This window comes from Pleurodeles waltl, chromosome 4_2 (genome assembly GCF_031143425.1).
Source record: "Pleurodeles waltl isolate 20211129_DDA chromosome 4_2, aPleWal1.hap1.20221129, whole genome shotgun sequence".
In the NCBI taxonomy this organism is placed as follows: Eukaryota; Metazoa; Chordata; class Amphibia; order Caudata; family Salamandridae; genus Pleurodeles; species Pleurodeles waltl.
This window is the reverse complement of record NC_090443.1, coordinates 344,806,642-344,831,707: the sequence shown is the minus strand read 5'-3', so window position 1 is coordinate 344,831,707 and position 25,066 is coordinate 344,806,642. Positions and strand designations below refer to the sequence as shown.

Sequence of the window (25,066 nt, the reverse complement as noted above, 5' to 3'; positions counted from 1 at the left end):
GACGAGTTAGTACACTGCACCCGAGTTGAAGATCTTCGTGGTCTGATGGATCAGGCTCTTTCCATCGAATACCGTCTCCAAGAGCGACGTATAGAGAAGAGAAGGAGTAGAGGATCATCTCAGCCAAGCACTTCACGTGTCTTTATGCATCGTCCCGAGGAACCTCGTCCTCCCACCAAAGATGCCGAAGGCGAACCTATGCAGGTGGATACCACTCGAGGACCACTTTCCGTTAGTGAGCGGGAAGACAGACGTAGGAAGGGAGTATGCCTGTATTGTGGTGCTGCCGGCCACATGCTCCGGACCTGCCCCGTTCATCCTCAAAGGCCATCGGGAAACGCCACTTCCCGTCCTCTGTAAGAAGGGAGGGGACGGGATCATCAGCTATACCTTCCATCAGTTCTTTCAAGGACAATGCCACTACTTTGTTTATGATACCTGTGACGTTACATTTACCGGACGGCCATCAAGAGAGAACACTGGCTTTACTTGATTGTGGTGCCAGTGGCATATATATGGATAAGACTTGGGCCACGACTCAACAAAGACCAACACGACCCAAAGAAACCCCAGAACACGTTCACACAGTGGATGGGTCTTTAATATCCTCTGGTCCGGTTGATACCACCACCATGACACTGAGTTTACAATTTGGAAACCATCAAGAACAAATCTCTTTTGATCTAATATCATCCCCCAGCCATAATATCATTTTGGGAATTCCGTGGTTCATAAGACATAACCCTTATGTAAATTGGGAAACCCGAACTATTTCCCTGTCCTCCCAGTTTTGTCATGAGAACTGCTTTGCTTCAGACACTTATTGGTCACCCAAGAGGTTGATGCCTACTGAAAGTATTACTGGATGTTCCATCAATACAGTTCAAGGAGTTCCTGATCACTATCTCGAATTTCAAGATGTGTTCCAAAAACCAACCAGACCTGTGTTACCCCCACATCGAGTTTACAATTGTGCTATTCCCTTGGAATCCGGAGCTATCGTTCCCTTTGGGAGGATGTATTCACTCACTGAACCTGAAAAAGAAGTACTAAAAGAATATCTGCAAGAAAACTTACATAGCGGTCTTACTGTACCATCGTCCTCTCTGGCTGGGGCTCCTCTCTTTTTTGTACCCAAGAAAACAAAGGATCTTCGTTCCTGCCTGGATTTTCACGGGCTAAATAAAATAACTATAAAGGACCGTTATCCTTTGCCTCTCATTAAGGATATACTAGAGGCAGTCAGAGGGGCTCAACAATTTACCAAACTGGATCTTCGTGGAGCCTACCACCTTTTGCATATTAAAGAAGGAGACGAGTGGAAGACTGCTTTCCGGACCCCATTTGGTCATTATGAGTACAGAGTTATGCCTTTTGGTCTTACTAATGCCCCCTTCATTTTCCAAAGATTTATGGATTCAGTATTCTCTGATCTCTTGAACCATACGGTCGTCATCTATTTAGACGATATCCTTATTTATTCTAAATGTCCTGAACTTCATTCCTCTCACGTTAAACAGGTCCTCCAAAGACTCCGGGAACATCACCTGTCCTGTAAACCCGAAAAATGTGAGTTTGACAAGACTGAAGTCAAATATTTGGGATATCACCTTAGTCCCACTGACATTTTCACTTTGCAGTATTTAGCTACCTGCTGTGTAAAAATTGTCATGTGTTTGAACAGTCCAGAGGTTCCCAAATAATATATGTTCCCGGTTTCTCTGTAAAATAATTGACAGCAGATCTTGCATGTGACAATCTGTGCAGATACTTCCTTTTGTCCCTTCAGAGTCATAAAGAATTCCAACACAATGGACTGTTGTATGGTCCATGGCTCATCCTGTTATTCCTGCTCATTGTGGGTCAGTTCCTTCCTGTCCTCTCCTGGAGATGCCCTTTTTATATTTCAATACAAAAACAAGTTTGGGAAAAATTGAAATAGCCAGCAGAGACTGCATAGGGTGTGAATGTTCTCAAGTGTCACTCCCTAATAACAGTAAGAGGGTGGGGACTTCTTGGAAATATATCAAAGTGATTATATGAACCAATGAAATGGTATTGTACCATGAGCTAGAGGTCCCACAGTACCTTTTGAGGTACCGTGCTAATGCAAAAAAATTAAAATAAAGAAATTCCACTAAATTCTTTATTTGGGCCTGTGAAGAAACATTTAGGATCAAACTTGACATAAAACTGCCACTTCATAGTGAACACAACCTTTTTTTTTTATTTCCAGGACCCGTTGTACCCCAGCGTGACCTGGAACAGGAAGTAAATCCTCACTGTATTCCTGCAAGACCCTTTCATTGGTTCTGTGGGTTCTGTGAGATTACTGTGGTACCATCTGTGAGGTCACAAAATTAAACATGAAAGCTGCCATTTGACCCCTCATGAGGTATTACTCTAAGAAATAGCCCTCACCCTTTAGAAACAACCCCAAAAGATTTTGCTAACGACCATTACTAGATTGTAACAGAACCTGCAAACAGAACACAAAGACATGTGTAAAAATATAAAAAGTAATAAAATATGTTAAAACAACTTAGAACTGTATGATAAAAATTACCAAAAACAGTAGTTAACTGTAAAAAATGAAAAATAAAAAATTATATCTAAAAAAGATACAATGATACAAAAGAAGCAGTGCAAAAAAGTGACAAGCAAAAAAGTGAAAAACAGCACAAAAACACCAAAAATGTATCCACTCTTCTAAACATGGGCTTGGGCATCCGCAGGGGTTAGATGCGTAACCTGGCTGCAGGCCAGCCCATGTGGCCAACCCCATGCTGTGCACAGTTGAAGGCACTGTGCTGCAGGGCTTTTCCCACCTGTGAGTGTTGGGTGCATCAGAAATGTAAAAAGTGATGTCAACAATTATGGGGGTCATTACAACCTCGGCGGTCTTTTGACAAGACCGCCGAGGGACCGCCGTGCGGAAGACCGCCAGTAGTGGCGGTTTGCCGCTCGGCGTATTATGACTGTTGGCTGCTCTCTGTCCTCTTTACGACGGAGAGCCGCCAACAGCCATAGTGGCGGTCGGCGGGGAAGTGGAGGTTGCTCCACCTCCACCGCCACGCCAACAGAACACCGCCCAGCGAATCACGTCCTGTGATTCGGTGTGGCGGTGTTCTGTTGGCGGTGTGGTGTCGGCAGAGCAGCCCCCATGGCTCCCGTCCCCTCCCGGAGGATCGACGGACAAGGTAAGTCGATCGTCCGTTAGGGGGGGGGGGGTGTTGTGTGTTGTGTGGGTGCATGGGGGTGTGCGTCTGTGTAGGTAAAGGGGGGGGGTGTGAGTGCGTGTATGCTTACAGGTGTGTTGCGTGTGTTGAGAATGAGTGCGTGTATGTCTGTATGTATGTCTGTATGGATGTGTGCGTGTATGTCTGTATATGGGTGTGCGTGTCTGACTGAGTGTGTGGATGCAGACATGTATGTTGGTGTGTGTGCGTGTATGTGTGTTGGTGGTGCCTGCGTGCGTGTCGTGTGTGTGTGAGTTATGTGATGTTGGGGTTCGGGGTGGGGAGGGGGGCCCTGCCACCTTTGGGGGGGGCGGCAGGGGTGGTGGGGTGTGTAGGGGAAGGAGTCGGGGTGGGGGTGAGGGGTGGAGGTGACCCCTATCAGTGCCAGGGAAAGAATTCCCTGGCACTGATAGGGCTTACCGCCATGGATTTCATGGCGGTTCCTACCGCTGGAAATCCACGGCGGTAAGCCGGGTCGAAATACCGGCGGCGGTATTGTGACGGCCGCCGGGCTGGAGACCCCGGTCTCCAGCCCAGCGGTCGTCTCCGCCCTGGCGGGCGGAACGGTGAAGCGGCGGATGACCATGGCGGTAACCGCCATGGTCATAATACTCAAAAAAAGACCGCCAGCCTGTTGGCGGTCTTACCGCCAGCCTGTTGGCGGTCTTACCGCCGCTTTAACACCGTCCGCCAGGGTTGTAATGACCCCCTATGTTATTTAACATGTCATGAGTAATGTATTATGTGAGTTCATAAGCAGGGCATGGTAGGAGTGCAAGTGAACTGTAACTGTGAAGTTACATTTGTTTTAGCTTTTTAAACATTAGGTTTTGTATTATTTCAACACCTACATAAAAAATTCAATTTAACCTTAGTTGTTTTTTCAGTGAATTTCTGGAGTTGGGGTTTTAACATAAGCTAAAATATTAATACCTTACCTAACTATAACATCACTTTAAAGTTTGCTTTTTTCACAGAATTTGTAGAGTTTTTTTAAACATAAAGACCTTATTACTATTCCTATTTAATGTGATTTTAATCTTTGTTTTTTGTGAATTCACCAAACTCTACTGCTGATCACAGCTTTTGGTCATACACAGGAATGGGTTGGCCATAAGTTCTGACCTCCTGCTAGGCACTCCATCCTACCCTCTACAGGTGCCCAAGCTCCCACAGGGTATTGCTTTTGGCCATGTGTGACAAGGGGTCAGCCACACTGCACCCAAACCCCCATGGGCGGCCAACTCCCTGCTGCACACAGTAAATATGACTCGCGCTCCCGCCATGCAGTTTTTTTTTCCACAAATTTGACTCCTAATGTTTCATGTATATTTTTAATAACATTATAGAATTTGTCATTAGCCCCCATGCCCCGGCTGATTTCGGCCCCGGGGACTCCATCCCCCGGGGCCCACTATAATTCCATGGGGGGCCATGTAGCCCCCTCCCCTAGCCGATTGCAGCCCAGGGAACCCCATCTCCTGGGGCCTGGCCTTTTATAATTTATTTCTTTTTTTGGGGAGAGGTCCATGTGGACCCCCTCCCCGGCTGATTTCGGCCCAGGGACCTCATTCCCCAGGGCCTGGCCTCACTATTAACTTTTTGTTTTTTTGGGGGAGTGGAGTCGCGCGGCCCTACTCCCCCGGCTGATTTAGGCCCCAGGGACCCCAGGGTCCGGCCATGTCACCTGGGTGCCCTCCAGTCACCACTGTTGGGGACTGTGGGGGGAGCCTGATGGCCCCAGTGGTCCCAACTGGCTCCCCACCTCCTGAGGGAGCTGGCATTGCTGTCACAGACAGGGAGCTGCTAAAGATGTAGCTCCCTCTCTGTGAGGGCATTTGTTTTCTCAGTTTCCCTGCCTGTAGACAGGAAAAAAGAGGAAACTTCCACTTGCAGCAAGCAAGAGCTGTGTGACAGCTCTCACTTGCTGGGATCAGAGTGTTTGGTCTGATTTGGCAGGAGTTGTCAAAGCTTCCTCCAAGTCACAGCAAATAGGCTATGTCCCGGGGGTGGGCACCCCGGGACATAGCAGGAGCCAGCTCTTGAGGGTGGTGGTCCCCAAGACCATTATTGGCTCCAGGAGGATGGCTGCACGTCCCCCCACCAATGGTTGATCTAGCCCTGGGGAAGTGGTGATTCCTGAAGCTGCAGGGAGGCCGTCTGGCCCACTGCATTATTTAATTGCTAGCCCGGGGGAGGTGGCGTCCCGGGTACTGCAGAGGGGGGCTGCACGGCCCCCATAATTTTGTTAAATTGCCCTGGGGTGGTGGCGGTCCCCAGGGCTGTGGGGGGGGGGCATGCGGGTCTCCCTCCCCATTAATTCATAGTTAGCCCTGGGAAGTAGCAGTCCCCGGGGCTTTGGGAGAGCCCATATGAGCCTCCCCCATTTTAACTAAACACTTTGACCCCGGGAGGTGGTTGTCCCTGGGGCACAGGGTGGTCACACGGGCCCTTCCGCATTCATTTGTATTTAGCCCAGGGGAGGTGGTGTTCCCTGGGACTTTGGGGGAGGCAATACGGGCCTCTCCCATTTTAAATAAAGATTTTGAGCCAGGGAGGTGTTGGTCCCTGGGGCGAATGGAGGCCATCCGGACCCCGCACATTTTGGCATAATAGCCCCAGGGAGGGTTGGTTCCCGGGGCTAATTTATGCCCTAGGAGAGGGGCCCCGTGCACCCCCTCCTTTTTCAATGCCCCGGGACCTGGCCCACCCGGGTACTGTTTACAAAACAAGCATGAAAGCCCGAACTTTTTCTTTTTTTCTTTTTTAACAGGGCAAGCCAAGCCCTGTGGTCTACCCCCTGCTGAGCGCAGCCATAGGATGGGCTTGGCTGCCAGCAGTAAGTTTGAAACAGGGCCTGGCTGCAAGACAGACTCTGTGGCTTACCCCATGCCAGGCACAACCAAAGGCCCTGCGTGGCGTGCGACTTGGCTGGCTCTGGGTGGCTTACAGCAGGGAGTTGGATGCAGGGTCTGGATGTAAGCCAGGCTCTGCAGCCAACCCCTTGATGTGCATGATGAAAGGCTGTACACAGTGTGGGGTTGGCAGTCTGTGGGTAGTTGCACAGAACCGGGCAGCATGGGGGGGTGCCTTTAGGTATGCTAATAATATATTCCTATACTTAAAAAAAAAAAACTTAACTGAAAGAAATTAAGGAGGAAGTAACTTTATAGATCGAAAGATCTTTTCTTTCTTTAAAACAACCTTAGAAATTCCCTGAAAAAAGCAAAGGTTAAGGTAATGTTATAGTTAGGTGAATTTGTCAGTGACAACATTAACATTTTGAACAAAAAAAACCACAGAAATTAACGGTTTACTGTTCGCAGAGCTAACTACAACTTGCGCAGCCGCCATGCACTACTTAAGACATCACATATTCCATCACTCATGACGTTCTATGACATCATGGTATCGCTGATGGCATCTCAAATGACATTGTTGATGACATTACTGATTACATCACTGATGGCATCCTCCAATGAGGGTGTTAGATTTGATTTATTGACGACACAGTGGCGAGTAGCTACCATATTACTTTTTAACCTACTTTTGTACAGCCTGTGTCCAGCTAATGGGTTGAACTGTTTACAAAACGCATGTGCTTCTCATGCATCATTGGTGTGTAGAGGTATCCATCACATTATAAATCTTTCTATTGAAGAGTATTTCTGTGTGCAGATGACAGTTGCCGACTTGCATCTAGTAAGTTCCACACAGGTTTATTGGTTCTGCAGAACAAATATTCTAAGTAGAAGATACTAAGTATTGTAAGCAGCCTTGAGGTATTAGTCAGAATTGTCTCAGCATGACATTTTCTACATAACATAAAGGTCTGTGTGCACCAGGTATTAACCAATGTACTTGTGCTTCTTTTGCTTCAGAAGATGCGCAATCTGTACAGTTTTCACCACTGTATGAAGGCTGCAGGTAGTATAATCTTTAGCACCTTAAGACATTGGTTATTTTAGGTGAATAGTGTTGGTTTTGACAAATGTTGCAAAGAGTGTAGTAGAGGTGGGTGAGATATTCCACTCTGCACACAGAACTGGCAGAATTTTTGCCACTCTGTGTTAATATTTAACGCGGAGTTCTGTCCAAATTCTGCAAATCACTGCGTGGCATATGTATTCTTTCACAAAGCTCTAGAATATGCAAGCTGGAGAGTGCAAGCAAGATTTGACGTTGCCAGTATGATTTTATGACACAAGTAGTCTCCGGTATTTGTGAGCGGTCGTGGTCAGAAGGCTGTTGTTTGAGTGGATTTGCTGCTATTTTTGCACAACACAAGGTGACGATCATGCTGATTTTTAGCACTGCTCACACTAAAGTGCTAAATTGTAGCACAGGCAGCGCAAGTTGCATATTTTCCACCCTTTGGTGGAATTTAACGGAAACTCGCAGTTTTTCTGTAACTCTGTGGAATTCGGTGAAGTTAAACTCTGCAAGTTCCGCCCACGCCTCGTTTTTAGTAGATACTTTTCAATCCTCTGTGGTATATTTCTCATTAGAGTTTCACTAGGGGCAAACAGTATGGTACAGAGTAAACTCGCTATTTAGATTAAACACTGTTTACAGTACTGCCTTTTGTACTCATATCAACTTCATTTTTCAACGTGCGTTCAGTGACTGTAAGGTGTTTGATACTGATAAAAGCTGTCCATAGTACAACATTAATTTAGGAGCAGACATTGAGTACCTTTAGGAACATGGCTTTCTCTGAACAGTTGCATTCATATTGAACACCGTGTGCAATGACAGTTTCCCATGTATCTGTGAATGATGTTTAATGTGAACTCAGCGACCCATTAAGTGTATGGTTTAGGTTCATTGTTGCACATAGCATAAGCTTTAGTCACCTAAGGGGGTTGTATTTATGATGGCATTAATGAGGCTTCATATTATGATTTATTTGTACTTACTTTCAGACCTCTATTGCCATACTCATTTATAGATCAATGTGTGCAAAAGAAGCTTGGATGATGTCATCAATCATGTAATTTATGTTGTCATCAGTGACGTCGTAAATGATGTTACAGAACATGTCATGAGTTATGTAATGTAAGATCATGAGCAGTACATGGCGGGGGTGCTAGCTATAGTTTGCTCTGCTAACTATAACTGGTTAATTTCTGTTTTTTTTTCGGTTCAAAACACTAATGTTGTAACTCAGATATTCCCATAACTATAACGTCACTTTAACTTTTGTTTTTGTAAGTAAATTTCTAGGGCTGTTTTAAAGTAAAGTAATATTTTATTACAGTACATAAAGCCAACCCAAATCCACACAGTAGTTAACAAGTTTGGCCCTAGAGGGAGGCGTCCTCGTGGCCAAAAATGGCTCGGAGAGGGGAACTGAGTTCCGCCCTCCCCTTAAATATACACGGCCCTAGGGGATGGGTTCCCCAGAGCCCTAAATGGCCACCCCATCCCCAAATTGAAAAAAATCTGTAATTTTTTAATGCATTCCTGGTGTGGTCATTGCCTCTGTGGTGCCACTGCACTCTTTTGCTGGCCCTGACCATTTATTACCTGCCCTTGGGGGGTTGGGGAGGTAATTTGCTGTCTAAGATTGGTATGGCAGCGCTTCCAGGCAGGGAGCCACCCATCAAAAATGGGCTAAGAGAGTATTTGCCCAGTAACACAGTAGTACCAAGGTACCCAAAAGTTTCATTATAAAATTTTCTAAGTGAAATAACATATAACAGTGAGAAAGATCAGTGTAGGCGATAGAGGTCAGTGGCATCAAACAGTGAAGCACATCTCTCCTGCTTTCAAACATAGATGTCTGAAACTTCAGAAGTACAGATTCAAATGATAACAGAGTTCAAGCTTGGAAAATGGCCAACCCCATGGTGCTCACGGCTGAAGGCCATGCAAGGTGGGGAGCTGATGGCAACCAGGGGATGAGCTGAATGCTCAGACTGGGCCATGCAGCCAACATAGCAGTCACGCAAGGCCAAAGACTGTGCACCACAAAAGATTGGCCATCCCTCGTGATTTGTCTGAGGTTAGGTCATGTTCATAACGCCTCACTGCACATGGCCAAAGGCAGTAAGCAGTGCGGGTTGAGGGTCTGGCACAGGGCCTGCTCCACTCACCACTTCCAGGCATAACAGAAAACATAAACGTTTTTTCTGTGTTTTTAACCACTAAAGGTGGTTTCAACAGGAATCTTTTTTTGTATTTTAAAATATTTTTTTACTTTTTTTTGTTTCTTTACGTTTTTGAGGTATTGACCAACAAAGGAAGGGGAAAAAGGCCCGAAAACTTGGATACAAAAAATAAAGCACTCCAGCACATACTAATTTTCAACAGTCCATTAAATATAGCGCAAAGTACTGATACAGGGGGGTGCAGTCACGCATCAAAGTGGCAGCAGCATTAGAAGTAGTGCCCCCAGCATGGACAGTGGGTAGAGGAGCTGTGGATGTACAGGCTCTTTCAATCTCCTGACATTTTCGCTTTGCAGTATTTAGCTACCTGCTGTGTAAAAATTGTCATGTGTTTGAACAGTCCAGAGGCTCCCAAATAATATTTTTTCCTGGTTTCTCTGGAAAATAATTGACAGCAGATCTTGCATGTGACAATCTGTGCAGACACTTCCGTTTGTCCCTTCAGAATCATAAAGAATTCCAACACAATGGACTGTTGTATGGTCCGTGGCTCATCCTGTTGTTCCTGCTCATTGTGGGTCAGTTCCTTCCTGTCCTCTCCTGGAGATGCCCTTTTTATATTTCAATACAACAACAAATTTGGGGAAAATTGAAATAGCCAGCAGAGACTGCATAGGGTGTGAATGTTCTCAAGTGTCACTCTCTAATAACAGTAAGAGGGTGGGGACTTCTTGGAAATATATAAAACTGGATATATGAGCCAATGAAATGGTATTTTACCATAAACTAGAGGTCCCACAGTACCTTTTGAGGTACCGTGTTAATGCAAAAAAAATAAAGAAAGAAATTCCACTAAATCCTCCATGGCACCTTTCTTATTTGGGCCTGTGAAGAAACATCTAGGATCAAATTTGACATACGACTGCCCCTTCATATAGAGGTGTTCAATGAAGCGTGTAGTAAGCTACAGTTGCCCAACTCCATGCACGAAGCCCTGATAGTTGTCCTCCTAAAGGCAGGCCGCGACCCTCTTGATGTTAAATCATTCAGGCCACTCTCCCTACTAAACTCGGACTGCAAACTACTAGGAAAAATCCTGGCAAATTGGTTACTCCCCTACCTACCAAACTTAATACATCCTGATCAGTCTGGCTCTATCCCGGGGAGAAGTACCTTCTTAAATATCAGAAGATTAATCCACATAATGTATAACGTCACAGAGACAGAAGTGGTGGCCCTATCCCTAGACATAGAAAAAGCGTTTGACACGCTAAGCTGGGACTTCCTCATGCGCACACTTAATGTGCTTGGTTTCGGTTACGGCTTCATCAGATGGATCAAAACGCTTTACTCCAAACCCATAGCTCAGGTCAAAACTGGACAAGTTATCTCCAAAGCATTCCCTATAGGCAGAGGCACCAGACAAGGTTGTCCACTATCCCCCTCATTATTTGCAATAGCCATGGAGCCATTAGCAATCAAGCTCCGTAGCTATGCCCACATATGGGGCATTGCAGAATTTAACACACATCATATTATATCCTCATATGCAGACGATGCCCTGATATACCTGCGTAACCACAACACTTCCATGGCAGGGGTGATGCTAATACTGGACTCCTTCGCACTTGCCTCCGGTTTACTTGTTAACTGGTCCAAGTCAAGTATTTTCCCTCTCACTCCCGTACCAATCAAATTTCATACTGTACTGCCGCAATATCAACTGCCATGGTCACAAACAACTTTTAAATACCTTGGCATACAAATGTACCACTCCATTGCCGACCTGAAAGAGGGCAACTTCGACAGAGTACTTAGCTCCACCCGCAGCTCACTGTCGTTATGGAGTTCACCCCCCCTATCCCCCATGGGTCAGGTAGCAATAGCCAAAATGCTCATCCTTCCTAGGTTTCTATATTATTTCACTGCTCTCCCGTTATGCCTGCCACACTCGTTCTTTCACAAACTGCACTCTCTATTAACCAACCTGCTCTGGGGCAAAGATAGACGCAGAGTAGCACTAACTATAACACAATACCCGCAAGAAGCAGGCGGACTGGGCATGCCTAACTTTGAATTATAGTATGCTGTGGCTCAGCTGCTATGGCTAACTACATGGCTAAGTGAACCTCCACCTCCAGAAAGCAAAACGCTGCGTGCATACACAGCTCCACAAACTTTATTGACTTCACTATTGTCCAGCCCTAACCACTCAACGATAAAACCCATACTGTTGGAAGCGGCCAGATTCTGCTGCCGCAGATATGTCCAAGGCAAGGCCCCTCACCTCCTTACTCCCCGTCGTTACCTCTGATTCAATTACCGGGTGCCCAAACACTCTCACTACACCATGATATGCGTGACATAAGTACATTGAACGTGGGTGATTATTACTCAAGCCCCACAATGCGCACCTTCGAAGAACTAGTGGCTACAGGGGTCATGCACACTGGGGCCTTCCTGACATACAGTGACGCTAGACGACTGCTTAACAACCTATGGGGACTCGGCAGCATTGAGCCACGATGAATCGCATCTGCTCACCACTATCCTTACTATAGGAAATACAAAAAGCATCATAACTAAACTAAACAAAGTGCTCCTAGCTGAGGTCTGTTCGGACCTTTCTTGTGCTAACGCACGTTGGGATACCACCCTCCCTACACCATTACCACAAAAAGCTTGGGTCGCGGCTCTCACAATGATCAAGACAGTATCCCGCAATAACAGATTGCGATACACCCAATTTAATTATATTCATCACTCATACCTATCCCCGGCCCGTATCCAAAGAATATACACGAACACAAACCCGGTATGTCCTAGATGCACTATTCCAGCAGCAGACTTTTACCACTTGGTCTGGAGCTGCCATTCAATAAACAAGGCCTGGCAATGAATCACTGATACTACAGCAGACATTGCGGCCCACACTCTTGTCCCCACCCCGGAATCCTGTCTACTCGGCATGCGGCACCGAGCCAAAGGCGACAAACATCTTCACAGATTTATAGACCTGGTGTTCGTTATCTTCAAGCGCCTGATCGCTACGCACTGGAAGGCCCCACATGCTCCCTCACACACTGCCTGGCTCCGTGACTTGCATGGTCGCTCACAAGCCGAGGCTCAGACATTACACCAACTACAACACAAATGCCTAATACAGGGCAGTGCTGAAATCTGGGATATCTTTGTGGTAGGCATAGAAGCTAGGGACGACACATACCCCCCTGAGCTAGCAGGTGCACATGTGCTATCTCCCTGCTCAATCTCTACACCATGCAACCCCCTCCTGCCCTCCAATCACTCAGCTTTAACATCCCCACACCCCACCTCAGCGGAACAATGTAATGCCTCAGAGTGGTTCTCCCATAGCTGTGAACTCATGCAGCTTTCACCTAGTCTTGCTCACTACACCACTGGCTCTATGCGCCTCTCCGTCCCACTACCTCGATTCCGGCTTCACAGCTTACATATGCAGCAGATGTGCCTTCCCCCTCCCCCTCCTGCCCTCCGGCAGGTGCAGCCCGCACTACCTCTGACATCAGCATACACTATTCGGTATTCAGACGCAACTCTAATTATTAGTTGCACAGTTTTAAGTTGTATTTCAGCACATCACTATGCCATTACTCTGTACATGATTATAAATGTGTGTAGTCAGATCGTAAAATCTTTAATAGTGAAATGTACTGTTGTTTATGCATAATGTTTAATAAACAGATTTTTTTTTTAAACTGCCCCTTCATAGTGAACACAATCTTTTTTTTTTAGAATTTCCAGGGACCCGCTCTACCCCAGCATGACCTGGAACAGGAAGTAAATCCTCACTGTTTTCCTGCAAGACCCTTTCATTGGTTCTGTGGGTCCTGTGGGATTACTGTGGTACCATTTGTGAGGTCAAAAAATTTAACATGAAAGCTGCCATTTGACCCCTCAGGAGATATTACTCTAAGAAATAGCCCTCACCCTTTAGAAACAACCCCAAAAGATTTTGCTAACGACCATTACTAGATTGTAACAGCATCTGCAAACAGAACACAAAGACTTGTGTAAAAATATAAAAAGTAATAAAATATGTTAAGACAACTTAGAACTATATGAACAAAATTACAAAAACAGTAGTTAATGTAAAAAATGGAGAAAAAAAAAACAAAATAAAATTATATCTAAAAAAGATACAATGATACAAAAGAAGCAGTGCAAAAAAGTGACAAGCAAAAAAGTGAAAAACAGCACAAAAACACAAAAAATGTATCCACTCTTCTAAACATGGGCTTGGGCATCCACAGGGGTTAGATGCGTAACTTGGCTGCAGGCCAGCCCATGTGGCCAACCACATGCCGTGCACAGTCTAAGGCATTGTGCTGCAGGGGTTTGCCCACCTGTGGGTGTTGGGTGCATCAGAAATGTAAAAAGTGATGTCAGCAATTATGTTATTTAGCATGTCATGAGTAATGTATTATGTGAGTTCATAAGCAGGGCATGGTAGGAGTGCAAGTTATAGCTAGCTCAGTAAACTATAACTGTGAAGTTACATCTGTTTTAGCTTTTTAAACATTAAGGGCCAGATGCAGGAAACGTTTAGCAACTCGCAAACGGCAAAAATTGCCGTTTGCGAGTCGCTAAACGCGTTTCCCTATGCAGAAATGCATATTACGAGTTGGTACCGACTCGCAATATGCATTTCAGAATCGCAAATAGGAAGGGGTGTTCCCTTCCTATTTGCAATTCGGAGTGGAATGCAATACCATTTGCAACCGCATATGCGGTCGCAAAGGGTATAGCAGTTACCATCCACTTCAAGTGGATGGTAACCCACTCGCAAATTGGAAGGGGTCCCCACGGGACCCCTTCCAGTTTGTGAATGGACCCAAAACATTTTTTTGAGGGCAGGTAGTGGTCCAAGGGACCACTGCCTGCCCTGAAAAAAAAACGAAACTAAAGGTTTCGTTTTTTTTTTTAAGTGCAGCTTGTTTTCCTTTAAGGAAAACGGGCTACACTTAAAAAAAAAAAAAAACTGCTTTATTGAAAGCAGTCACGAACATGAAGGTCTGCTGACGACAGCAGGCCTCCATGTTTGCGAGTGCCTAGACTCGCTATCGGGCCGCAATTAGCGACCCACCTCATGAATATTCATGAGGTGGGTCATTGCGACCCCATAGCGAGTTGCAGACGGTGTCTGAGACACCGTTCTGCATACCAATTTGCGAGTTGCAAATTGCGAGTCGGAATGACTCGCAATTTGCAACTCGCAAATAGGATTTTTCCTACATCTGGCCCTAGGTTTTGTATTATTTCAACACCTACATACAAAAATTAATTTAACCTTTGTTGTTTTTTCAGTGAATTTCTGGGGTTGGGGTTTTAACATAAGCTAAAATATTAATACCTCACCTAACTATAACGTCACTGTTAGAAATGGGGTCCTTGGTTGACAGTCAGGTCACCCCCTGTTCAAGCAAAGACCCTCACTCTAGTCAGGGTAAAAGAGAATCACCCTCAGCTAACCCCTGCTTACCCCCTTGGTAGCTTGGCAGAGCAGTAGGCTTAACCTCAGAGTGCTAGGCGTAAAGTATTTGTACCAACACACACAGTAACTCAATGAAAACACTACAAAATGACACAACACAGGTTTAGAAAAATAGGAAAGACCAAAACGACAAAAATCCACCATACACAAGTCAAGTCATTAATTAAAAATCAAAAAGAGTCTTTAAGGAGTTTTAAAAACACACTAGCGCTGCTAGAGTGAAAATGTACCTGGTGTGCGTCAAAAATAACCCTGCACGGGCGGGCGTGCGTCGAAAATAACTCCGCACGGCGGTACTCGAGTCAAAAATCCAGCCGCACGATGAGTTGACGATCCAGCCGCGCAGGTTGCGATCTCCCAGCCTCCGTCAGCGATGCTGCGCGTCGTTTCTCCTGCTCCGTGCGTCGATTCTTCGGTCGCGTTTCCTGCGAGCGTCGTTTCTCAGCCGCAGAGCTGGCGGCGTGTCGTTTTTCAGCCGCCGATCGGATTCGCGTCGATCTTTTCCCCGCACGGCGCTCTGTGCGTGGATTTTCTTGTCTTTAGGCTGTCAGCTTCTCCTTTCAGGGTCCCAGGACTGGATGGGCACCACAGGGCAGAGTAGGAGTCTCTCTAGAGGCTCCAGGTGCTGGCAGAGAGAAGTCTTTGCTGTCCCTGAGACTTCAAACAACAGGAGGCAAGCTCTAGATCAAGCCCTTGGAGATTTCTTCTCAAGATGGAAGGCACACAAAGTCCAGTCTTTGCCCTCTTACTCTGGCAGAAGCAGCACTGCAGGAAAGCTCTACAAAGCACAGTCACAGGCAGGGCAGCACTTCCTCCTCAGCTAACAGCTCTTCTCCAGGCAGAGGTTCCTCTTGATTCCAGAAGTGTTTCTAAAGTCTGTAGAGTTGGGTGCCCTTCTTATACCCATTTTAGTCTTTGAAGTCACCTTTCTTCAAAGGGGACTCACACCTACTTGTGAAATCCTGCCTTGCCCAGGCAAGGCCTCAGACACACACCAGGGGGTTGGAGCCGGCATTGTTAGAGGCAGGCACAGTCCTTTCAGATGAGAGTGACCACTCCACCCCTCCCTCCTAGCAGAGATGGCTAATCAGGAAATGCAGGTTACACCCCAGCTCCCTTTGTGTCACTGTCTGGTGTGAGGTGAAAAACAACCCAACTGTCAACTGACCCAGACAGGGAATCCACAAACAAGGCAGAGTCACAGAATGGTTTAAGCAAGAAAATGCTCACTTTCTAAAAGTGGCATTTTCAAACGCACAATCTTAAAATCAACTTTACTAAAAGATGTATTTTTAAATTGTGAGCTCAGGGACCCCAAACTCCACATGTCCATCTACTCTCTAGGGGAATCTACGCTTTAATCATATTTAAAGGTAGCCCCCATATTATTCTATGAGAGAGACAGTCCTTGCAACAGTGAAAAACGAATTTAGCAGTATTTCACTGTCAGGACATATAAACCACATTACTATATGTCCTACCTTATCCATACACTGCACCCTGCCCTTGGGGCTACCTAGGGCCTACCTTAGGGGTGCCTTACATGTAAGAAAAGGGAAGGTTTAGGCCTGGCAAGTGGGTACACTTGCCAAGTCGAATTTACAGTGTAAAAATACACACACAGACACTGCAGTGGCAGGTCTGAGACGTGATTACAGAGCTACTTATGTGGGTGGCACAACCAGTGCTGCAGGCCCACTAGTAGCATTTGATTTACAGGCCCTGGCACCTCTAGTGCACCTTACTAGGGACTTACTAGTAAATCAAATATGCCAATCATGGATAAACCAATTACATACAATTTACACGGAGAGCATATGCACTTTAGCACTGGTTAGCAGTGGTAAAGTGCTCAGAGTTGAAAAGCCAACAGCAACAGGTCAGAAAAAAATAGGAGGCAGGAGGCAAAAAGACTGGGGATGACCCTGCATAAGCAAAAGTCCAACAGTCACTTTAATGTTTTCTTTTTTCACAGAATTTATAGAGTTTTTTTTAAACATAAAGACCTTATTACCATTCCTATTTAATGTCATTTTAATCTTTGATTTTTGTGAATTCACCAAACTCTACAGCTGATCACAGCTTTTGGTCATACACAGGAATGGGTTGGCCATAAGTTCTGACCTCTTGCTAGGCACTCCACCCTACCCTCTACAGGTGCCCAAGCTGCCACAGGGTATTGCTTTTGGCCATGTGTGACAAGGGGTCAGCCACACTGTACCCAAATCCCCTTGGGCGGCCAACTCCCTGCTGCACACAGCCTTCAGCCATGGACAACCAGGAGTTGGCTGCAGGCCTATGGTCCAACCCCAATGGGGAACAACCCCCCCCCCCCACCCACACACCATGCTCAGCAAGCTTGGTGTTGGTTGAAGGGACTGTCCGTGGCCAGGCCATATGCCTAACACCTCATGTTTAATGAATAGAGGTTACCACTGCCATACCTTGTGTTTGAGTTCAATACGAGTTTTATTTGCAACCTAGTAGTCAAGTTTTGAATTTTATTACTGATTTCTGGAAAATTGCTCTGAAGTTCCTCTCATTGTTTGATCATATTATTTGATACCCTTTCTTCTTTATACTAGTTTGGTATCGCACAGATCTGATTAACTTAATAATGAAAGCAAAAGACCTCCTTCTGCTGGCTAGGTTTGTTACTTTTATAGAACATGAAGAAAATATCATTTTATGATTAATAGTTTGCCCTGAAGTATTGAAACCCAGGGGGTCAGGTATTATAAATCTAGTGTGGCATGCTTTTGTCACTAATATGGTTATAGCTTTTGTCACTAGGGCAGAGGGTGCCTGAGGGTGTAGGAATACAGTGAAGATGCTCATGAAAATTGATACTTTATTACTTGAATGTGATGCTTTTCTAAGTATATGTTTAACTAGGTGGACAAACTAGAAATTAAATAAAATGGTTGGGCACATGGGGTAAATAAACACTGGGATCTAATGGGGATTGATAATCAGTACCGGGCTACAGTTCATGGGGTAGAAAATTTAGTCAGTTTACACTGAGGCAATAAAGGGAGTTTGTTGGTAATTACATTTTGATATAACCCTTTTTTATAAAAAAATCTATTTTTGTAAGAAGGGGAGATAGATCTCTGAGAAGTGGTAAGACCACCTTTTGACCACATCACTAATCAAAAACAAAGCCGGTACTTACTTTGAATGTCCGGATAGAGTATCATGTAGAGCAGCCCAAAGCGTAGAGTCGTGGAAGTGGTCTCTGTGCCTGCTGTAAACAGATCACCCACTGTCAAGAGGAGATTGTTCTCATTGAAGCAGCTGTTGGGGTCACCTTTCACCTGGAAGAGCATTAACAAAACAGAGTTTAATCAAACTCTAGTGTTATTATTATAAGCAATGATTCAACTTAAATGATCTAGAAACTCAGTAACAGTGGCCACAATGCAGCAAAGGATATGCTAAAAATAGCTGTGCTGGGCATTTTGGTTGCTGGTGACACTTAATGCACAGAGATCCTTGTGCAAAGAAGACAGGGCTGTGTGTCATGTCCACTCCAATCACTGCAATACACAAGTGAGTCCAAAGGCCCTGTCGGGCAAATACCACCTCCGTGTCCACACAGCAACTATAGGAGCCTGATAGCCATGGGAGCAGCTTTGGACATCCGCTGGGCTCTGGCACTCAGCAAATTGTGGTATCCACTACAGGGACAAAGGGATCGTGGCTATCAGAGTAATTACTCCCTTGTGAAAGAGTTTGGGCTGTGTGTTCTACTGCCTGTACTGCTCCTTCTAATTTTCACTTACTACTTCATTCTGGTTTCAGAGATGTATCTGTCAAAGAGAAGGAGCAGGTTGCTGATTTCGCCTTTAATTCCGAACCTTTATTCTCAGACTCACCCCTGAAGGACAAAGCGTACGGTCATAGGGAGGGTGTTTGTCCTATAATAACCCAATTCTACAAATGTGGCGATTTGTGAACACATAAAGGCATTTTGGTAGAGAATTATACCAAACTGCAATTCAGTAACACGTTACCAAATTGCAATTTTGGGATTGCAAATACATACTGATTCAGTAAGTGGAAGGGGCGTGTTGATGGCGTCCCTTCCAACCACCGAATTAGAATGGTATGTATTAATGTTTGGGACCGAATTGAGTCACTAAATCTTAATATTTTACGGACTACAGAATTGTAGTGACAACACATTCCTTAAGAACCCCTTCCCTTTTGTGAACGTAAAATAAATGTAGACCACTACTTCTTCTTAAACAAACAAAAAAAATAAAGACACTTTCGCAATCATGTGTGCTTTAAGGGAAACGAGCTGCATTAAAAACAATCCTCCTTTATTAAAAAGCAATCACAGACTTGGTGGTCTGCAGGCCTCCATCCCTGTAACGGCTGCGATTCCAGGTGGATTGCAAATTGCAACCTAGTTCATTAATATTTATGAGCTAAGTCAATTTTGACACACTGGGAATCACTATTTTAAAAAATATAACTGCCATACATTAGGAACTGCGATTTTCAAAGTGCGATTTGCTAAGAATCACAAATTGGAAATCGCACCTCCCAATGTTAAGTCATCTGGCCCAAAGCACCATCTGCAAAAAGAAGGGAAAAAAGAAGGAAACCACCTAAATGAAAGAGAGAGGGTAAAAGGAAGTGCTTGTATTTAGCAGTAGATAGAGTTGTCAGGGGTGCAGGAGAGACCCCTGAAGCCCCTGCGGTGTGGGGGGGAAGGCTTACTCTTACTGGAGTGGGGCACCTCACCTCCTACTGATATGAGTGAGTCCCTTCAGCATATTTTGGAGGTGGGCCCCACACATTTTGTTACGCCACTGGGTGTTGTAGCTTCCTTTATCTGAATGTGGAGAAAATCCCTGGGTTTGCTGGTTTGGACTAACAAGGAACAGCCTCCGAATTGAGTTTTTCTGAAGGGTGGAGCTTCTAGTATGTACGTGTGTGATCAAGTCAAGGCTCCATCCTGGGCTGTCGAGATAGAGATTTGTTTTAGAATATTGGTGTGATTCTTTGAAGTGCTTAGTGCCGTATGCACAATGCTTTTCATTTAATCTGATGAAAAAATGAGCCATGAGGTTTAGGCAATATAATCCCAAAATTGAAGGCATAGTAATTATAGTCTGTCTGATGACTTTTGTAATTTCAGCATTCTTAAAATTTGCACAGCAGTGTCTCTATGTTTTAAACTCTGCATGTGAATCACTGGTATGGGAATATTTGTACCTGATTTTCTTACACAGTTCATTTGATGTTCCACAGTAAGGCCTGCGTCTTGGATGAGTCCAAGGATTTTTGCTCTGTGCATTGAGAGATATAATTGTCCCAAATCTAAATGGCAGGGTTGGGATTTCTTTTGTTGATGTCAAGTTTACACATCGCATAATTTCAGTGGTGTCCTGGTGGAGTTTAACGTGGTTAATGGGCATCCAGCATTTCAAGTCTACCAGGCAACGTGCCAGTCTAAGGATCATGATGTCCTTTACATTCTGAAAATTGGGGATGATCCGTATCTCATCTGCATAAGTGGAGCAAGAAAGACTAAAGAGTTGAATCAATCCCAGGAGGGGGCTGAGGTAGATGTTGAAGAGAAGGTCAGAGTGTGGTTGAGCCTTAGGTAATGCTTGGGGAATAAGAAGAGTGGCAGAGTAAGGTGGCAGGGAGACAATGTGGTTTCAGTTAGAGAGGAAGGACAAGATCTTCCAATGTATGTTTTAGAATACCCACATTTCCAAACCAGTAGTGTTGGGTGATGAACTACATCAGATGCAAGAGAGGTCTAGGATGGTCAGGTTAGCGCCCTATTTGAACCAGACTATGTTCAGAGCCCATCCATTCCAGATATTGGTATAGGTTTTGTTCTTATCCAAGGGTGGAAAATGGCCTGTGCATCACAAAGGATGTTGTTCATTTAAGTAAATGTCAGCCACGACTGGCTGTCGGCCATCTTTTCTAATAGTTTGGTCAAGAAGCATTCATTTGCTACTTGATCGCGAATGTGCTACTAGGTTGCAGTCGTCTGAGTTGTGTGTATCCAGGTTAGGCTTTTTAAAGATAGGTATTAATGAATAAATATTTGAGTTAATTTGGCTTGAAACCTGAAGCGAATGAGGCGCTGGTTAATACATTCGCCTTGTGATGGGTTTAATTCACAAAATCCATATGGTGCTTGATGGGGCCATTTTGTTTATATAAGAAATGACAATAGAGCTTTAAAAGATTCTTCCAAGACAGGTGAGAAGTCATTGTTGCCCTTCATTTAACTGCCTGAAATTTCTGGTTTTATTGAGACCTAAAATAGCTTAGGGTGTCTTTGAGTTCAGGAGACTATGTAATTGTTTGGTATTTCCTGAAAAATGAAAGTCCATAGGATCACAGAGTGTTCATGAGGGAGCCATTTCATTTGCCTATAGTGTTTACTCAAATGGAGAAACATAAAACATTCCCACAAAAATGAGATACTTGACCTCATTTTAAGTTACTCAAAAGTGCTTGCAAACCTAGGAGTTCAAGAACATAAGAATAAGGTAACAAAACAACAAACAAAACTGCAGCCACAGTATTGCAGGTATCTGCAAGCCAAGGAGAAACTATATTGGAATGCTTACTCATACATAGTGGTACAGTGGAGGCAGGCTGACCTCGGTGTTGCCAACAACACATTTAGCAACTGTCCAAGAGCTCACAAAACTCAGAGTGGACCACAAGGGTCCCTGTATCCAGCAAGCTAGCTATTCAACTGGGTGCTGGACCACAGCAATGGCAGGCTAAAGGCAGAAAAGGAAGAAATTAATAAATAAAAAGTGATCCAAAGGGTGTGCTTGCCAGGCTGAAACACAACTGTCTCAACATTCCCAACAATTAAGCACAATAAAAATATCTGGCAACATAAAATAAAGGGGATTTCATCCTCTAGTAAAAAGGAGATGAATGTCACAGTTCCTCGCTTACCTTCTCCATTTCCTCTAAAAAGACATCAATGAAGTCCCTTTTCAGGTTTGGGTCCCAGCTCTCCTTATGCTCTGCGATGATGCCCCTGAGGAAGTCAAAGAGATCGTCCCGAGCTTTGAATGTTTTCCGTGCCATTCCAGGGATGTGGACCAAGACAGGGATCACGTTCGCCAACTGAAGGACACAATAAGAACACCTTTAGCTAATGCTCCTTTAGTAGACATTTTCCACACTTCTATTGCTACCGCAAAAGAAATGATAAAGGCTGACATTTGATCAATAATGCATTAATGGTTCTAGGTTAGAAGTGAAATGCACATATAGAAATGTCTCCATTATGATTAACATTTCTGAAATCAAAAGAAGTTCTAATTAGGAGATTGTGGGAAACGTCCAATGTTTACCTATCAGTAGTTTAGAACATGTTATAATTTTTATATAGCCAGTACTGGAGTCATGTTGAATATGAAGTTCTTGTAACAGTCTGTAGTTTATACTTGTGACATGCAAGGTATGTCTATTTTCTTTTTTCAATATTTGATGACAGCTAAATGACTTAGTAAATTCTTTCAGAATTATTGTGATCTTTCTGAACATTTGTGTCTACTCTACCACTAGCTTAAAAAAAGTACATTCATAATAAATCTGTATAACAGCAAATGAAACCTCAGACATCCAAACAGTGTTATCATCTGTCATAGCATTGCTCTCGTGTGCAACGCAGATTGTTAGCTGAAATTCCAAGACATTCCAGTCAAACCTTGTCAAACCACTACATGAAAAGGTCTCTTTCAGAAACTTGATCTGGACATGACAATAATTATAAATGCTTCACCTCAACAAGGAATAGTTCCAAATGCCTTAAAGCACACAATTATTACTCCCTTGCTGAAGTAACCTTCTATCAATCATGCTCTGGAGCCTGCAAAGCATAGACCCATCTCAAATATCTCCTTGATCAGCAAAACCATAAAAGATAATACCAGTGAAGGCCTGCTGTCCTTGATTCATATGAGGCCAGTTTAGTACAAAGCTATACTATGGTCACCACATCATAAGAACAGTTAAAAATGCCAACTCCTTTTTTATATTTCTGAGAACAGTCCTCACATGCCTTGAATTACCACATTGTATTGAATTATCAAGTGCATTGGAGCCATCGAGACTTGATTACTGTAACACTGTCTTTGTCGTAGCCCCAAAGAAAAACATTTTGAAACTCCAGAGATTGCCAAACAAAGCAAAGATATATTTACATGTTTGTGTGACTTTACTCTTTTTCAGAATTCACAACACTGCGACTTAATAGTAACTTTACGATTGCGGAAACTCCGCAGTCGGGGTAGGGTCTCCACGCATAAAAAGATATACCAGGCTCTCTCTGGGCATAGGTGTAGCCCACAGAATCCCTTATATGAACATCCACATGAGCCATTTAATCGATCACAGACATGGGAAAAGCAAGTTCTTTAGAAAAAAAACATGTAAATCAGATAGTACAAGGCATTTGGAGTGCTTTTAATACAGAGATTAATTGTGCAAGAAATCAACGTCAAATTAGCTCCAGAGTCAGAATAACATACATAGGATGCGCAGATTCAGAAGGCACTACAAAAAAGTCATTTCTCAGTGAACGCAGTATCTGAAAAAAAACTTTTGGAAGGTGTTAGTAACAAGATAGAGGAGACTGAAGTCACCGAAAGACTGAGCTAAGTGCAACAATGCTGAACTGTAAGTGGGAATGTACAATCTCATTGCTACTGAGCACATCCTGAGCAACTATTTGGGAGGTTCTTCAGCATTTGAATGACTTTAAGTTGACACATTAAAAAGACTTGTTTAGGGCTGAGACGAGATATGCCAGCACCAGGGTCCTCAAAAACCAGCAGCGGGTGGTAATTCAACCAGTAGGGGTAGGTGGGTCACAGACACACACATTCACACTCACTCACACCTGTGCATTCACCTGCATGCACCCATTCACCCACCATTCAGAAGCACATACACACACACAAATGTACGCACACCTGTTCAAAGCACTCACTCCCACATATGCATACATATATATATATATATATATATATATATATATATATATATACACACACGCATGCACACACTAAACATAAAAAAATAAAACTTACCGGGTCTCAGTGGTGATCTCGGGTAGCTGGAGGAAAGCCTCAGTGGTTCCTGACCATTGTGAATACTACCTCCTGTCATAGGCTTACCAATAAGAGGGGGCGGCAGTCCCTTACTTGTCACGGAGTGGGATGGGTCAATGAGGCTGCTGACCCCACCCGACGCATCCCTGATGGACACTCAGCCCTGGGCACTTCAGGGTTAAAAATGATGTGCCCAGGTCCGATGCTATCAATGGCGCTCCACCTCATCATGAGGGGGAGGACCATAGAGCACGTTGCCGGGATGAGGAGGACACACCCACAGGGCTGTGACATCTTCAGCCCTGCAAAGTTCAGCTCAGGGAGCCAGGCGCCTGTGCATTTAGAGCAAATCTTGCTCAGCAGAGGCTTGCTGCCTGACCTGAACATGTGGAGTGTCTGTCAGTCTCATCTGTTCTCAGCCTGACAGACACACTTCACATTTAGCTGCCACTAAGGACTAGCCAACTTCCTCCACCGGAAATGTAAAGACATATACAACAGCTTCAGATCCCAAGACTCTTCGAGCCCTCCAACAACCCAGAGCCAACCCATCGAACCACCACAGACCCTACACCGCTGGACCACCCTAACCACAGACGAGATCCACACCATCATGAGCAGCATCCACTCGGGAGCCCCTACAGACCCCTGTCCTCAACACATTTTCAACAAGGCCAAGACACCCATTGCACCCGAGCTACGACACACCCTCAACTGGTCCATAGCGACAGCCACCTTCCCAGAGGACTGGAAGCACACCAAGATCCGCCCTCTCTAAAAGAAACCAACTGCCGAACCCCAGAACCTCAAGAATTACCGCCCAATCTCTCTGCTGCCGTTGCCATCCAAAGTCATTGATACGGCCATTATCGCTCAACTCCAGAATCACATCGAGGGCAACAACATCCTGGACACCTACCAATCAGGCTTCAGGAGCAATCACAGCATGGAGACAGCCATCCTCGCTACCACAGATGACATCTGCTTGCTGCTTGCTTCTCGACCACGGCCATACAGCAGCCCTTGTCCTACTGGAACTATCGGCCGACTTTGAGACAGTCT

The 25,066-nt window shown here is 44.7% G+C and overlaps 1 protein-coding gene across 1 annotated transcript in view; it reads right to left on the bottom strand.

Annotated features, from left to right (window-relative positions):
• Window positions 1–25,066, bottom strand: part of LOC138292687 (cytochrome P450 2D15-like) — a 404,725-nt gene that overhangs the window by 150,277 nt on the left and 229,382 nt on the right. The window contains exons 5-6 of the mRNA XM_069231408.1: window positions 21,840–22,013; window positions 18,061–18,202 (exon numbers count right to left, since the gene is read on the bottom strand). Coding sequence (XP_069087509.1) covers window positions 18,061–18,202; window positions 21,840–22,013 — 316 coding nt within the window. The remainder of the gene's footprint in view (window positions 1–18,060; window positions 18,203–21,839; window positions 22,014–25,066) is intronic.